Raw genomic sequence first — 16,433 nt, forward strand, 5'->3', positions numbered from 1 at the left:
TGGGGTGTGCTGGGGAGGTGGCATCGGGGTGGTGGTTCCAACAAACAGGGCAAGCTAGTGACGAAGGCCGGCTCTGAGGTGAGGGTGGGACGATATATGATTTTTTATCACGGATCGGGATAAAAAACACTCAAGATAAGTTGATCGTGGTGAATTTCCATTAACGGGATAATCGTGAATATCCTCACGTGTGACTTGAAAAAGCTGTCTAGTTAGCTAATGTACAGTCCTATATTGATTTCCTGATTTAATTTGAATTGACGGAGGTGCGTATCTTTCCTGTTATTCCAGGCTGCGGGACCTTATGATTTATGATTACCTTATTTAAGATTGTTTTATTTGTTTTTCACTAAAAAGGACGTTCACTAAATAGATGCGTGTCCCATCTGTGATGCAGTAAAAATCTTTGTTTCTTTACAAAATATAAGGTAAAGTGATTAGAGTTTTTAAACATGATTATGGGCATAATATCGTGAATCGCAATTGTTTTGGCCAGGATAATCGTGACATCAAATTTTCATATCGTCCCATGCCTAGTGTGGAGGCAGTGACAGAGAAGAGGATGAGAGGGAAGCTGAAAGCTATCATGGACAACCCCTCTCATCCTCTCTATGTCGAGCTGAGGCGGCTCAGGAGCGTTTTCAGCCACAGACTCATCCAGCCATCTGCCTCAAAGAGCTTAGGGGGCTCTTTCATGCCTTCAGCCATCAGACTCCATAACGCCACAGCACCCAGTACCTCGGTACCTCGTACCTCCACTTATTGAGACTCAAAACCATACACCACTCACAATTAAACTGTCATCACCACAGATATTGTACATGTATATACAAAAAAGATCTATTTATTGTATATATTATTCCTATTTTATTTTATTTTTTACTGCATTCCATTGTGCTGCTGTGTCAAATTGAATTTCCTCTGTGGGGATCAATAAAGGTACATCTTACCTTATCTTAAACTTTAAAATGTTCCACATCCTTATCGTAGAAAGGGTTTCAGTCGTAGTCATCTGTTCTTTTCTACGATAGAACACTCCTGGACGAATGAGGGACTACACCGTTCCACATCCTTCATACATTCTAGGAACTTTTAAATCCCATTGAAAACTTTTACATAGAAACTCCATTCAAACTTTAAAACAGTCACTAACTATAGAAGCAAACAGACTTACACATTTGACGCTGTGAGCCTCCAAGTGAAGGGAGTGCCAAGCAACTACCCCATATACTTCAATGTTAACTGAAAACAGAGATTTCAGGAGGGAATCAGAAAAAGGGACTTTTCTAACCTGCTCTAATTCTCACATTTTTGTGAGGATGTAGACATTTTCACAACAGGTCACACACTGCTCAGTTTGAGTTTGAGCTCAGGGGATTCAGACTGCCAAAAATGAGCGTGAGAATCCCTGTCGCTGCTCAAATGTATTCCTCTTCATACTCAAATCATTTGTTACGCTCATGATTCTGTCAGGGACAGACATATGCACTGAGCATTGTCTCGTCTGGCTCACACTTCTATGCCATCAACAACATAGTGTGTGTGTGTGTGTGTGTGTGTGTGTGTGTGTGTGTGCCTGCCCACAGTTAACTGTGTGAATGTGCATGCTTCTCATCCTTTGTTGTTTATTCAACACAATTCAGCCACATTGAGGTTCTTGTCAAACCTGCATTATGATCTGTGAAACAAACACACACTAAACACCAAACACCCTGTGACTGATCTGTTGTGAATGTGGTCTAAAACTGCATGTCAGCAAATATAGATGGATGCGCACACACACACACACTGACACAAACAAAAGCAGTGTTGAGGCTGCTGAAACAGCATTTCTTCAAATCTGTGGTGTGTTGTTGAAGTCTGCGTTTTATTCATCTGCCTGTGAAGATGTGTAACATGCCACTGTGTGTCCTATAGTTTCTTTTACCATGGATGTGGGATAATGCTGCTTGACTTTAGTTGGTATGGTCTGCTTATACTGTTCTACTGAGTGCATTACTGTCTTGATATTTGTCCATTTAGTCTTTGCTGTAAAATCAGATTCTCATTTTTAACCGATAGCTTTCATAATTGACAAAGCTGCTGGCTTTAAGAGTGAACGTGCTGTGGTGAAACATATGAATATATTAATGAAGGAATCTGATAGGGATGCTGTAATAGGGCTGGAGATTTCAAACCAGTATTGGGACATCCAGGACTTAGGAACTGATATGACTTATTGGTATTAATTAAGTAGTGGTGGACTGCCGTGGTTTAGGTTTGGCCTGTAGATTTTGATTTAGTTTTAAAATGTAGGTTCACATTTTTTTAAGTCTGTCACACTCAGATGCTCATATGTACACTGAGAGTTATTAGTTGCTGTAATTATTCCTCCTGTTACACAGACAGTGCTTGCTTACTGAGCTGAGCTAAGACAGTAAAAGAAATAGTGAATTTTGTACTAAAAAGAATATCCAAATATAGCCTCTTGATATGTCTAACTCAGACTGTTGAAGCCTCATATTAGCTTCAGCTAAGTCATTTTTACACAGAACTAGGCGTGTGGACATCCATCTCTTCCATTGGAGTCACGTTAGGAAGGGATCATTTCACGGCCAGCATGGACAAGAGTATCAGTTACAGCGCCCAATAACTCTTTCAATGTGCATACGGGTATGTGCGTGATGTTTTAAGACAGACTTAAATAATGTGAGCCTATGTTTCAATTAGAGCTGAGCTGATCTATCTGCAAGGAAATATTATTGGCTGGTATTTTGTTTAATAGTTACTACTGGTTAGAATGTACTTTATCAAAAAGGAATCTTGGAATCTTTTTGCTCATACTCAAATATCAAAAGCACTATCCGCCTCAAAAATCAGACAGGCTGGTTTTAAGTTTAACACACATTTTGTATTTGTATCATTTCACATTGATTTAAATTCAAACATGCATACACTGTATGCTTTGTATATGGTAGTACATGACATATACAAAACCTACTGTAAATAGGGTTTTTATGGAAGCACATTGCATTCACGAAACAAAAAGAATAGAGACCGTTTCTCGTAATAATGACCTACTATCTCATAATTGTGAGAAAATATCTCGTAATTAATTCTTCTTAAACTATCTAGATAGTTTTTCTTGTTATGAAGAGATCTGAACCATGTTTGTTATAAGAAAGGTTAAGGTGGTTATCAATCATCACTATTTGAGAATGTAGAGGCATGATAGCATTATCTGATTTCATTTGCTTGTATCTCATCCTTGGTTTGAGACATTGGGAGATATTAATGTCACTGAGTAATGTGGATGGTATTATTACAGTTTTATTTATATACATATACACTAATATTTACAGAGACCCAACAATTCTATTCCTCGAGTGAATAACCCAACCCAACCGGTCGCTGCAGATGGCCGTCCGCCCAGAGGCTGATTCTGCTCGAGGTTTCTGTCTTTTAAAAGGATGTTTTTCCATGTCACTGTTGCAAAGTGCTTGCTCATGGTGGGAATTGTAATATTATAAAGAGTACGGTCTAGACCTGCTCTATAGGAAAAGTGCAATGAGATAACAGCTGAAAATCCTAATCAGATCACAGAATCTGATGGGTCACAGAAAATGGTGTAACAACTGATCTCGTAATTATCTTTTTTCAGAATTATGTCATAATTATGAGATATGGTAGTAATTATATTATGAGATAAGGTAAAAGTTTTTTCTTTGGTGAATGCAATGTTCTTTCGTAGGGTTAAACAATCATACACAAAACAAATTAAAACCTGAAAATAATCTTGGGCTTTAATAATTTAAATATATTTATTGTACAGTATGCTTTACAACATAACTTTTTTTTTTAACGCCTTCAAATCTAGAAGGGTGTTGTGATTTCAATATACATATCCTTGGTTATGAAATAATGACTTTGTCTTGCCTGGAGTGGGTATACTGTATGTTAGGGGTGTAACTGTACACAAAATTCAAAATAACATTTTTGTCTATTTTTGTTTATTTTGAAAAATGTAAACATTCAACAGTAGCTCGTTGGCCATAACAGTTAATGCACTCAAATACTGGATTATTGTCAGTAAAAAAAAAAAAAAACACAAATGTCAGTAATGCTCCATCGTAAGACTGACCTGTTGATAACTGCAACTTCAACTACAACTGCAGCTCGTGCTCATTTATACAGGGCAGCACAACGGACTGACTAAAATGCACATGTTATGGCACATTGTAGCTGGGCTCAAGCACTTTGACCATTTGCTTAAATCCTGTATTCTCTACGACTGAGTATGGTCGCATCTGTGCTGCGATAAACACTCCTATATCAGTTATTGCTTTGCCTCTTTTGACTCGCCTGTCAGTTTGTTTTTGTCTCGTTCCACTAATCGACACATTCGGGTGATGCCGTCATAAATGACATGTTTGAAGTTTTTCCACAGACATATCCGACTTCAGCTGAACCATGTTGCCGCACAGTTTGACACTAATCGTTGCCCATTTTCCCTGGAACTATCCAGGAAACCATAAAGCTCCCATACAGTGGATCTAAATGTCAATCAAGGATTCTCCAGCTCTGGCCTCTCATTTGTGTTTGCCATTCGGAGGCAGCGACACTACATGAGCTTGACTAACCGGGCTAAGCCGAAGAGCATGCTACAGCTGATAGACAACAACTGGTGCGCTCTCAAAACTCTACGGGTTTAACTCTTCTGGTCCGCGTGTGCAAGAAGTAGACATAAATAAACTATTTTGACACTAATTTTTTTGGTCACAGGGTGTTCCCGAACCAAGGAAGTCGCATACCGAACCAAATGTCCTGTACCGAACGGTTTGGGACAAATACACGTACCGTTACACCCCTACTGTATGTCCAGTTGAATTCAATGGTGTAAAGGTTTTCTGCCTACAAATACCATTCAGTTACCATTAAATTTAGGTTTGGAGACATTTGTGAAACAACAGTTAACGTGATAACAACAGATGACGGCTGCATAGTGCCAGCCGTTTCTGATTTATAATTAAAGATGAGTGTGTTTTCCCAACATGGCCAGCAGCTCCTCTGGTCTCCTAGGGTTAGAAGACACTGATAGAAGAATCCTGGATTCTGAGATGAGAAGAGTTAAAGAGATGAAAAGACAAAGAATCCCATAATTCTAGATGTAAAGTTTGTTAGTAAAAAGGCAATAGATAAAACCAATGGCAAAGAAGAAAGCAGAAGAGGAGATGAAAGTAGATTTCGAGGCAGTATAGAAAAGAAAAGGAGTATGTTAGTACAAACCAAAAACAGAAGAGGAGAGATTAGGGGAGATGGGGAAAGAAAACTAAAGAGGACAGACAGAGAGCTGTGAGTGTTTCTTCTTGTGTTTGATCAGTCACCCTTTACAGGTACAGCATAGCCTTTAGTCTCAGAGCGCAGGTTCTTTTACTGTTGTTGTTGTTGTGTGTCATGGTGGGATTATGCCCTTTCATTTCCAGGTTTAATTATACAAGTTAATAGTTTTTTGTCCTTGTTGTCATTGAACAGTAGGAGAGATTGTCCCAAGTGACTCCCTGGAGGTGCCAAACGAAGCCGCCATGTCGGTGACTGTTCATGAGAATCGTAAATCCCGCACCAGCACAGGCTCCATGAACATCTCACTGTTCCACAAGCCTTCACATCCCGACAGTGTCCTGACCCACCTGAACACAATGAGGAAACAGTGCATGTTCACTGATGTCACTCTGTGGGCCGGGGATCGCTCGTTCCCATGCCACAGGTAAACACATGCTGACAACATTTGTACATTTTACTGGTAAATTTCAACAGATTCAACCATCCCACTACCACAACAACAAACTTTTCTAGAGAGACTTTTTACATTCTCTTTGTGCTTTTGTCTATATAACCTCTGGACCTATGACCTTAACAATTTTGGTCACTGACAAAATGCTGTGTTTGTGTCTTGCAGGGCTGTCTTAGCAGCGTGCAGTTGTTATTTTGAGGCCATGTTCAGTGGAGGGCTACGAGAAAGTCTAGACAGTGACGTCAATTTCAGAGACAGTATACACCCCGAGGTACTACTACTGTTACTGAAGACAATTATTCCGTATTTTTCCTATTGAACATTAAAGCTGTGTGCTTCAGACAAAGTGCTGCAATGTTAAATTGCATCAAAAAAGCTCTTTGGATGAATGCATTCAAAGAGTTGTGTTTCCAACCATTTTTGTAAAATGAACCTGAAATTTGTGTCCACTTTTCCCAGCAATCAGTAGAAATCCATCAGGGTTGAAGTGGTCTACAAATTCTGTCATGTTTATGTCGGTACAGCCACGCTTTCCAGTGTGCCGACAATCACTTGTCTACTGTTTGCAAATGTAAACATTATTTATAAGTGGCTTAATTGCGTTGTACAACCTTGTGTTGTATAATGATAAATTACCTTGTACCTTTTTTGTATGATTTTCATAAAAAAAACACTTTTAGATGTCTTTTTCCAGAGCTCCTATCGCTACAGTAGATGATCTGCTGACCGTTTGATGTTTTATTTTTTATGCTTCAGAACGTAACCGCCATGAAACAATCATCAAATAAAGTTTTATTTGTCTTGCTCGCTCGCTTTGTTGTCTCATCGCTGCTAGCTCCTATCTCTCTCACTCATTCCCTAGCTGTCTCGACCGCAGCTCCCGCTCTCTCTCTCGTTCGCTCATGCTCTCAGCTCGTTCTCACACACTTTCTATCTCTTTCTCTCACTCTCTTTTTAAACTAGTCAGGAAGCAGACAACAAAGCTTAACTTTGTTTTTAACATAGCTATGATCGTCCCACGCTCTAATATTAAAATGCCAGTGGCACCCAGCACTTCCTTGTTTTGTGAATAAAGCGGTACACAAGTGGAAGCTGCTGTCAGGTCTGTTTGACCAGTCAGTGACAGTCAGCCCTGTAAACTCCACCCCGAGAGTTCCTGAACCATCAGTGCAGGGTTGTTGTTTTTTTTACACCTAGAACTTTCCTACAGGAACTAATTTAGTTCCAGGTTCCTGCAGTTGAAACGCAGGTTTAGTTCCTTTAGTTTCTAAAAAGGCTCTAGGTCCCCAGGAAAGTTCCTGCAATGGAAACGTCCTGTATGAAATGGTGACACTGAAATGACCTCAAACACCATCTTTGACTTTGAATTTCTTGTTACTTATCAGGCGACATGTTGATACTGATATAGAGATGGGCGACAAATGAAAGGTATAGCTAACCAAGATGAAGTGGGTTATTGAGGTGTTGTTCCACCACGAGCCTCCACAAGAGCTTCAGTGCTGTCTAACATGTCACTCCAAAATCTGGGTTGAGATCTGAGCCTGCTCAGCATTTTTATACATGTCATAGAACAGGACAGGATGTTAACTGTTAAATTGTATTATACAGTACACCTGTATGGAAAAAGATGCATTTGTTCTGTTTTTCCACTTATTTATTCATCTTTTACCTTTCATTTTTCACTCATCTGTATCTGTGATAAGCTAACATCAGCTGATAATATCAGCTGTGCTGATTTATCAGTTGAGCACTTGTAAGTAACACTACAGACTCATCGTACATCACCATGTTTTCATGTGAAAAGACTACAACTTGTGCCCCGCTAATTTCTTTTCTTGGTTGGAAAAGGTATGAGTGACTTGGCTATGTGATGTGGTCAGATAACTCGTTATATAAACTAAATAGTTTGAGGCATGCAGAAGCCTTAGAAGTAGTCATTGTATTATGTAGTTGTACTTACTATAATGTCAGTGGTTACCTCACATTCTCTACTCATTCAGGTCTTGGAGCTTCTGCTGGACTTTGCCTATTCTTCTCGAGTCATCATAAACGAGGAGAACGCTGAGTCATTGTTAGAGGCGGGCGACATGTTGCAGTTTCATGACATCCGGGACGCAGCAGCAGAGTTTTTAGAAAAAAACCTGCACTCCTCCAACTGCCTGGGGATGATGCTGTTATCAGACGCTCATCAGTGTAAAAGACTGTACGAGCTGTCATGGAGGATGTGTCTGTTACACTATGAGACGGTAAAGATGACTTACAATGTTCTTGCATCCTGGTGTCCATCAATTTATACATGCCTAATTACTGATGTACTTTACATAGACCGCAAGAACCAAAGAAGAATTCGGCCCAAGTTCAGTTTGTTGTTGTGATACACCTGGGCTAATACGTGTGATTTAAATAACATCGCAACAAAAACATTTTCTGGCCAGTTTCTGAGTGGTGAACTTCTACTTAACTTCTATAACAACTGGTTTGGTTGACCTTTCTCCTGTAGAAAAACATGGACTTAGTGTTGTCGATGTCATCCATACATCTCTGACGGGACTGAATGTGCCTGAGGTGAGACGAGCAAGCAGTACCCACCACGGCCGACTGTGATAGGCTGACAACATTCTCTGACATATCTCTTTTCAAGCTTTATAATGTCCTTAATCCCACAAGGATTCATTTGGAAAAAAACTGACTGTATTTTGAAAATGAAGTTGAGACTGAATAAAGTTTAATGGAGGCAGAGTTCTTTGGGAAGCAGCATCTAGCAGCACTTCACACAGATTGGCTTCAGCATTTACCATCTGGATGATGAAATTGAAAACAGACTTGGCGTGTGTGTAGATATGAAAGCATGAGGGGGAATACTTTGTTTACTATTTGGAAATCTCCATCTTTTAGTGGTTTGATTGGATTGATTTGGCTGCTGACTGTGCTTTCCCTGTTAGTTTGAGTGAAATAGTATTTCATTAATTGGATCTGTAATATATGTGATTTCAAAGATGACATCATACAGCACAAGCAAAAAGGCTGAATAAACATTCAGTTCCTATCTGCTGCGGAGCTGCCCCATCACAAACAGCACAAATTCAGATTTCTGTTTTTGTTGGATGTAGCAGCTCTAATCTAAATGTATTGTTTTACAGTATATTGACTTCTTTATCCCTTTTAAACATCATTTGTCAACCATGTGGGAACACAAAACCGTACAGGAGAGAACAATGCTGTGTCTCAATTCGCATGCTTCCATACTTACACTTGCTTTATTGAGTGCAGAAGTGCGTTCACGCTGACAATTATGGCAAAATGCAGTGCACTACGAGTGCCCGGATGATGTACTCATAACTGGGCTTTCGGACCGCCGTTGGCGAGAGCATCAAAGTGAGTGGAAGTCATTCATTTTCTATGTGACACCGCACTATACAAATGTAAGTTTTTTTCCCCCCACTAAGTACCACTATACTGTTGTTGTATAGAAGCCATCAATATGTTTATTGGGTTAATTTAGCAGTCTATAATGACTTGGTATCGCGAATAGTTGCAATTCACCATTAAAAAGAAGAAGTGATCAATTGTTGCGATCGTCATTTCCCGCAAGTGCACAACAGCCATGTTCGAGTTGAGACTACACTACCCTGTCGAAATTCACGCACTACACAAGTAGGTACATAGTGTACACAGTGTACTACATGTAAGTGTAATAACGGAAGTATTCAAATTGAGGCACAGCACAACTCTTTGACTTGTTTAATTAGTCTCAAAACCTGTGGACATAAAAAACAGGCGAGTGCACGTGATACGAGCGCACAGAACATTAGCCGCAAGCGGAAAAGCATCCTTGCGAGGGAGCATTGCCGCCCCTCCCTACGGGCTCGCAACTGCTCAACGCTTGCTCGTCAAGTTGACTTTTGAGACTATGGAGGTGGGGATGGAATAGACAGTGGCCTGTCTCTGACGCCTTTTTTGGCGGCAGAATCATCAAGAAGAAGATGTCGGAGAGAAAAAAAGAGGTAAAGTTAGGAACAACCACCTCTTCAATGCCCTTAACGCAAGTAAATCATGCATAACCAAAATGTAACAGGTTATTTGTGTCAACAGCAGTGGCATATGATCCATGTAGTTTACAATTGCTACAAAAAAATGTACACCCAATGCATAAGTCCAGTGTGTGACATTTAGGAGCTATTGGCCGAAATGGAATATAACATTTAGAAGAATGTTTACATTAGTGTATGATCACCTTAGAATAAGCTGTTTTTTATCTATAGAGGGAACAGGTCACCTTCCACGGAGGCCACCATGTCGCACTGCCATGTTTCTACAGTAGCCCAGAATAGACAAACCAAACACTGGCTCTAGATAGGGCCGTTCACGAATTTCGCGGAAACCATAGTTTCTCCTGCACGCTTGGAAGGGGAGGGTGAGGAGCAGTATTCAATTGGTTGCAAACGCCGATTTCACCACTAGATGCCACTAAATCCTACACACTTGACCTTTAAGGTTAGTGAGAACAACTGCCTGTCTTCAACTATGTCAGTGATCAAACCATACATATAATTTTTGTGCACTCGTATCAAATGTACTCGCCTGGTTTTTATGTGTGCAGGTTTTGAAACTAATTAAACGCCATAGAGTTGACTCTGATGTTACTGTGATTATATGCTCAGTACAAAGACGACTAAATTAACGTTTGCAGGTGGTCCTCCATCAACCTTCATCTCCCCTTCATCACTCAAGTAGAGTTAGCAGCTGAAATATATATATATATACTGTAGATATTTCACAGGAAGAAGATCCATGTTTAGCAGATATTATAATTTACAGGTTTTATGTACAATTCTTGTAATTTAATTGTTTGTCTGTCCTTTAGGTAAGAGAATCAGAGGATTTCTATAGTCTGTCTAAAGATAAACTGCTGGAGCTGATTCTTAGCGATGAGCTGGAGATAGAAGATGAACAGGTGAGTGATCCTCTCCTTTGTTAATTTCTTTGCTCTTTTTTCATTCCTTTTTTAATCTTCTTAAATCTTCTAAAATTGCTAATGCTATGGCTTCCTGACTAGTCATCCCACACTGCAGATGTAAGGGACGTGCATGCTGCCAGTAGGTGGCACTTTGTCTGTGTCTTAATATTGGCATGTAGACGTCTTCAGGCCAGGACACTTATGAAACATCATCAAAATTCGGCGCCGCGCCACGGATATGCTGTTCAGCGAAAACTAGCTTTTGATAACTTTTCATGGCCAATGTCTTCAGATTGTACTGCAAAAATTTGAAGTCGATCTGATGAATTCTCTATGAGGAGTTTGTTAAAGTACAGAGCCTGTAAATCCCAAAAAATGACCAGCAGTCGCTGCTCGGGCCCTAAAAATTTACAGTAAAATATGAAAAAATATTATTTGAAAATTATACAAATGAAAGAGCTGTACAGTTTTGTCCCTAATAATCTCAAATTACTCAATTGTTATTGAAAACCAGTAATCAATAACCATTTTTTGCGTTTCCAAATGCATTTAGTTCTATCCATTATAGCAAGGGGTGGGGTGACAGCAACAGTAACTAGAGCAGCTAAATGCTTCTTTTTGAATATTTTAATGTTTGATTTATTTTGATTTGTGGCAGGTTGTGTTTAACTCTGTGATGCGGTGGGTTCGATACGACTTGGAGGGTCGGCGTCACCATTTACCAGAGCTACTGAGGGGCATCAGGTTGGCTCTGCTGCCGTCTGAATGTCTGCTAGAGGCTGTGGCCTGTGAAGAGCTGGTAATGGCTGACAAGAGGAGCAGGTAGGCTGTGTGAGGGACGTTATGAATCGATATAAAGCTCTGGTTTCTGTCTCTATAGTGTTCTCTTTATTTCACTTTGTTCTGTCTAAGATTAGAAAATATTAGTTCCACATTTAAAATCCCTGGAAACTTTACTAATAATTATATTGCATATAGATATTTGGCCACCACAAAACAACCAACAAAGTCCTCAAAAAGCTGTGCAGTTAAAAAGCAATGCATGGCTTGAATAATAAGAATAATTCTTAATAATAATTAATTATTATACTATTATAATAATATTACTATATTCAGTAAACAGTCAAGAATGCTGGAATTAGGTTGTGACAGTCTGATCTCATGTGACATGTGATTGACTGTCCTCTATAAAAGAGCAGCTGTCCTATAAGTGTGCCACTTACTACAGTCAATGCATATGCCAAGGAAAATGACAGACACATTTCTTCGTGTAATTCCTCTTCTCCTCTGCCCTCTTCTCTCCTCTCCTCTTCTCTTTTTCTCTTTTCTTGTCTCTGTTTCTCTTCTGTCTTCTCTACTGTACTCTACTCTCCTCTCCTGTCCTCTCCTTTCCCTTTCTGGTAAGTGTGAGTGAGTGGCGGTGGTGGACGTGCAAGTGGCGCAGAGTGTTGAATTTGTTCTGTCCCTGATTTTTCTGTATTCTTCATCTGACCTATGTGCATAATCATGTATGTTTTTGTTAATACTTTTGCTGCGTGTAGGACGAGTGATCAGTAATTTTGTTAGGTGGTTTTCGAGAGGGAGTAAGGATAGTCCCTCCAGATAATAATGTTACTGTAGAGAAGGTTCTTTTGGCTGTCGTTGAGCAGGTAGGTCACAATAAACTTTCTTTTGCATCAAGAATGAACAAAGCAGTGGTTGTGTTCTTAAAAGATGAGTCTCATCATCAGTTCATCATCTGATAGAGAGTGGCGGGTTTATTAGGGACATATTTGTGCAGGTTTCCCCGCTGTCAATTCCCTCCACGCGGATCACCGTATCCAGTGTTCCGCTGTTTATACCTAACAAGTTGTTAGAGAGTGAGCTCTGTAGGTTCAGTAAATTTGCCAGTGGATTTAAAACATTGAATTTGGGATGTAAAGATCCCAAACGGAAGCATGTACAGTCTCTGAGGCGACAGGTGTTCATGTTCCTGGACTTGCCTACACAAACACTGGAGGTGTCTTTCAGAATAAAATAAGGTGATGGCTCTTATATGGTGTATGCCAGCTAAGGACAGTTGAAATGTTTCGAGTGTGGAGATGTGGGACACAAATGCTATGTGTGTCCGCATAAACAGCAGGCTCGGGCCTGCAGCGGCTGGCGGGCCTGTAGTGGCCAAGTCCAGCTCAGTGGTCTCTCACTGCTTGGGTCCTCAAATCTTGATCGTCCTCCTACTGATTCTACTCATGCAGATGATGTCATTGTCTTTGTCTCCAGCCAGGGAGATGTTCAATGTTTGCAAGATACCCTGTCGCTGTATGAAAAGGCCTAATCTGCACAGGTGAACTGGGCAAAGAGTGAGGTTTTATTGGTGGGACAGTGGAGGGACCAGACAGTGCCTAGTCTGCCGGGAGGTCTTGAGTGGGGGAAGGAGGGCCTGAAAGTGCTAGGAGTATTTTTAGGCACTGAACGCTTTGAAAAAAAGAACTGGGAGGGAGTTACGGAGAAAGTGTGCCCTCGGTTGTCTAAATTGAAATGGTTGCTACCCAGCTGTCATATAGGGAAAGAGTGCTGGTTGCCAATAACTTGGTCGCCTCGGCTCTTTGGCACATATTCATTGCTCTGATGCCACCAAGAGGCCTGATAGAGGACATTCAGAGAGCCATCCTGGACTTTTTCTGTGCTGGTAAGAATTGGGTCTGGGCAGGAGCCCTCTACCTGCCTGTGGCTGTAGGGGGGCTTGGACTAATCAACATCCAGTCTAAAATCGCCTCTTTTAGACTCCAGACTGCACAAAGACTGCTGTACAGCTGTGTCCCAAGCTGGTTCGATACAGCTCGACTGCTGCTGAGGAGAGCTGGGCGTTTGGGCTACGATAAACAGCTCTTCCTCTTACAACCTGAGGACGTGGACTTTACTGGACTGACACCTTTTTACAGCTCTGTATTGCAGGCATGGCAGATTTTTAAGTTCACACGTGCCACAAATGAGATTCTGGGCTTGTGGTTGTTTGAGGAACCGCTGTTTTTTAACAACCTCATAAAAACTCAAACACTGCAGTCTGCCAGCCTGCGAGCCAATCTCAAAGAGGCTGGCTGCACCAAAAGGGCCATCTGATGAAGATGACGGCAACATCTGTGGATGTCCTGAGAGAAAATAGCAACATCACCTCTATTAGACTGATCAACAGAGTGGTGGAGGAAGTTTGTGCTGCCCTGCCACAATCCCTGAGAGCACTTGCAGTAAACCGTACTCTGTGTGACCAGTGGAGTGAAGAGTGTGAGTACAGTTTCCCCTCTCTATCACCCCGGCTATGGGGGAGTGGCAGGAAGGAGGAGGTCAGCTGCTTTCTTTAACAACCCCCCACCTGGACAAGTTTCAGGCTGCAGGGGAAAAATCAGTCTACCAAACCTGCGTTAAGGTTCTTAACCTGCGCTCTTTGGCTGGGATGAAGGAGTCGGGGTGGACTGACCCTGGTACATTTATTTGTTCAGTGTCCTTGGCTGCAAGCACTGTTTGAGATATTTAAAAGGTGGTTTCAGGGTCTCGGGGAGGATTTTTCTTTTGGTTTGTTTATTTTTTTTTAAGTATGGTGCTAAAAAGAAACTTGTATGCACATTGGTGAACTTTTTATCTGGTTCTGCCAAGTTAGCCACCTGGCACGCAGCAACCGGGTTCAGAGTGCCGGCAGTGTGGAACCGGTGCCGATCCTGGAGGGGCCGCTGAAAGCCCGACTAAGGGTGGGGGGGTGCAATGGTTAAATTAAGGGATTTTGAAAACCAAAACCTCTTTCTCTGCTCCTCTTCTCTCCTCTCCTCCCTTCCCCTTCTGCTCCTCTCCTCTCCTCAATTCAATTCAAAGGCTTTATTGGCATGAAAGTTTTGAAAAACAATTTTGCCAACGCATCCAAGTGTATATGTATGTATGTGTGTATGTATATTACAAAACAAATACACAAAAACAGTAGTATTAGCAATAACACAACATAGATAAAATACAGTATATAACATCAAAACCGTATATACAACCAAAATGTATGTGTATGCAATTTGTGTGTGTGTGTGTGTGTGTGTGTGTGATAGACTGTCAAGATAATTATTTGTCATATTCAGTGAAGTTGTGTTAACTATGCGTCCCTCAGTTTGTGACATGCAGTCACATCTCTCAGCTCTTCTCTTCTCTCCCGTTCTCTCTTCTTCTCGTCATTCCTCTTCTCTCTGCTCCTCTTCTCTTCTCTCTTTTCTTCTCTTCTCTCCTGTTCTCTTCTGTCTTTTCATCTCCTCCTCTCTTCTCCTCTTCTCTTCTGCGTTTTCCTCCACTCCTCTATACTCTTCTCCCCTCACAACTTCTTTTCACTTCTCTCTTCTCCTATCAACTTCTCTCCTCTCAGTATTGTGTTCTGAATTTGAGGAGATGTTCCATTTGGGCAACTGATCATCTTGATGAGCATCCAAATCCTTTAAAAACTGAACTTGCTTTTAAGGAGAATTGTTGGAATCAAGACGTGTTAGCAGCCGTGGCTGTTGGCCTAAATGTGTCTTCATCTCTCAGTCCATGTTTTAACACTCCTCTGCAGGTCAATAGTAGAAGAGGCAATGCAGTGTAAGAAGAAAATCCTCCAGAATGACGGAGTAGTGACTAGTCCTTGCGCTCGACCACGTAAGGCAGGACACACTCTGCTTATACTGGGAGGCCAGACCTTCATGTGTGACAAGATATACCAGGTGAAAGGCAGACACACAGTCCTTTATACTTGGATGACCTGTTTTCATGTGTGACAAGATACTTCATATGCTGTATGAAGTATAAGGTGTCCTGTTGCCTTGGCTTAAAGTGCACTTTCATTCACTTGTAGTGTATTTAATCCTATGCAGGAGGATGATGAACATGATGAACAATTTAACTATTCCACAGAAAACTGGTGCCCTCTCCTAAGCAGCCTACCTCTGATAATTCATAACAAGCTCTGTGAGAATTCAAAGATAAACTTTCCCCAAACATCCTGTCTTACTCTCCTTTTGGGGTCATAAAACGACCCCTGCCAGGACTCAGAGAGTATGCCAATTAAAGTTAAGTAACAGTGAGCCAATTTATGACCCTCACTAATCCCCCCTCAGGATGATATCTGGACTTCGTCAATAAAGGGAACAAGGAACAAAAGAAACCAACTTTGCAATTCAGAGTCAAATGTACATTAATTGAAATACCATGTTTAATTAATGTTATAGGAAGAAATTTATTTCAACATGCTGATTTTGATACAGGAGGTATCTAACTAATCCAGAAAGGAGATGTAAATGGGAATGTAGAATGTCACACCTCATGTGTGCCTGATTGGGAGATGGTTCGTCCCCCTTTTTCTACATGCCTCTGAGACAAACAAACCTGTGAATATGGACATAACACTGACCTGTATTCATTTTATTTTACTTTCTCATTTGCTGTTATAAGTACATATATATATATATATATATATATATATATATATATATATATATATATATATATATATATATATATGTATATATATATATATATATATATATATATATATATATATATATATATATATATATATATATATATATATATATATATATATATATATATATATATGTATATATATATATATATATATATATATATATATATATATATATATATATATATATATATATATATATATATATATATATATATATATATATATATATATATATATAT

At 40.2% G+C, this 16,433-nt stretch overlaps 1 protein-coding gene across 2 annotated transcripts in view; it reads left to right on the forward strand.

Moving 5' to 3' along the window:
• The window catches only part of LOC122874984 (kelch-like protein 25), a 52,728-nt gene that overhangs the window by 18,747 nt on the left and 17,548 nt on the right, over positions 1-16,433 (forward strand). The window contains exons 2-7 of one of the 2 annotated variants that reach the window (XM_044193624.1): positions 5,512-5,743; positions 5,936-6,041; positions 7,771-8,016; positions 10,635-10,724; positions 11,386-11,549; positions 15,286-15,433. In XM_044193624.1, the coding sequence (XP_044049559.1) occupies positions 5,562-5,743; positions 5,936-6,041; positions 7,771-8,016; positions 10,635-10,724; positions 11,386-11,549; positions 15,286-15,433 (936 nt within the window). In that variant the 5' untranslated portion in view covers positions 5,512-5,561. The remainder of the gene's footprint in view (positions 1-5,511; positions 5,744-5,935; positions 6,042-7,770; positions 8,017-10,634; positions 10,725-11,385; positions 11,550-15,285; positions 15,434-16,433) is intronic. The other variant, XM_044193625.1, reaches the window with a different exon arrangement.

This window comes from Siniperca chuatsi, linkage group LG4 (genome assembly GCF_020085105.1).
Source record: "Siniperca chuatsi isolate FFG_IHB_CAS linkage group LG4, ASM2008510v1, whole genome shotgun sequence".
NCBI lineage: Eukaryota > Metazoa > Chordata > Actinopteri > Centrarchiformes > Sinipercidae > Siniperca > Siniperca chuatsi.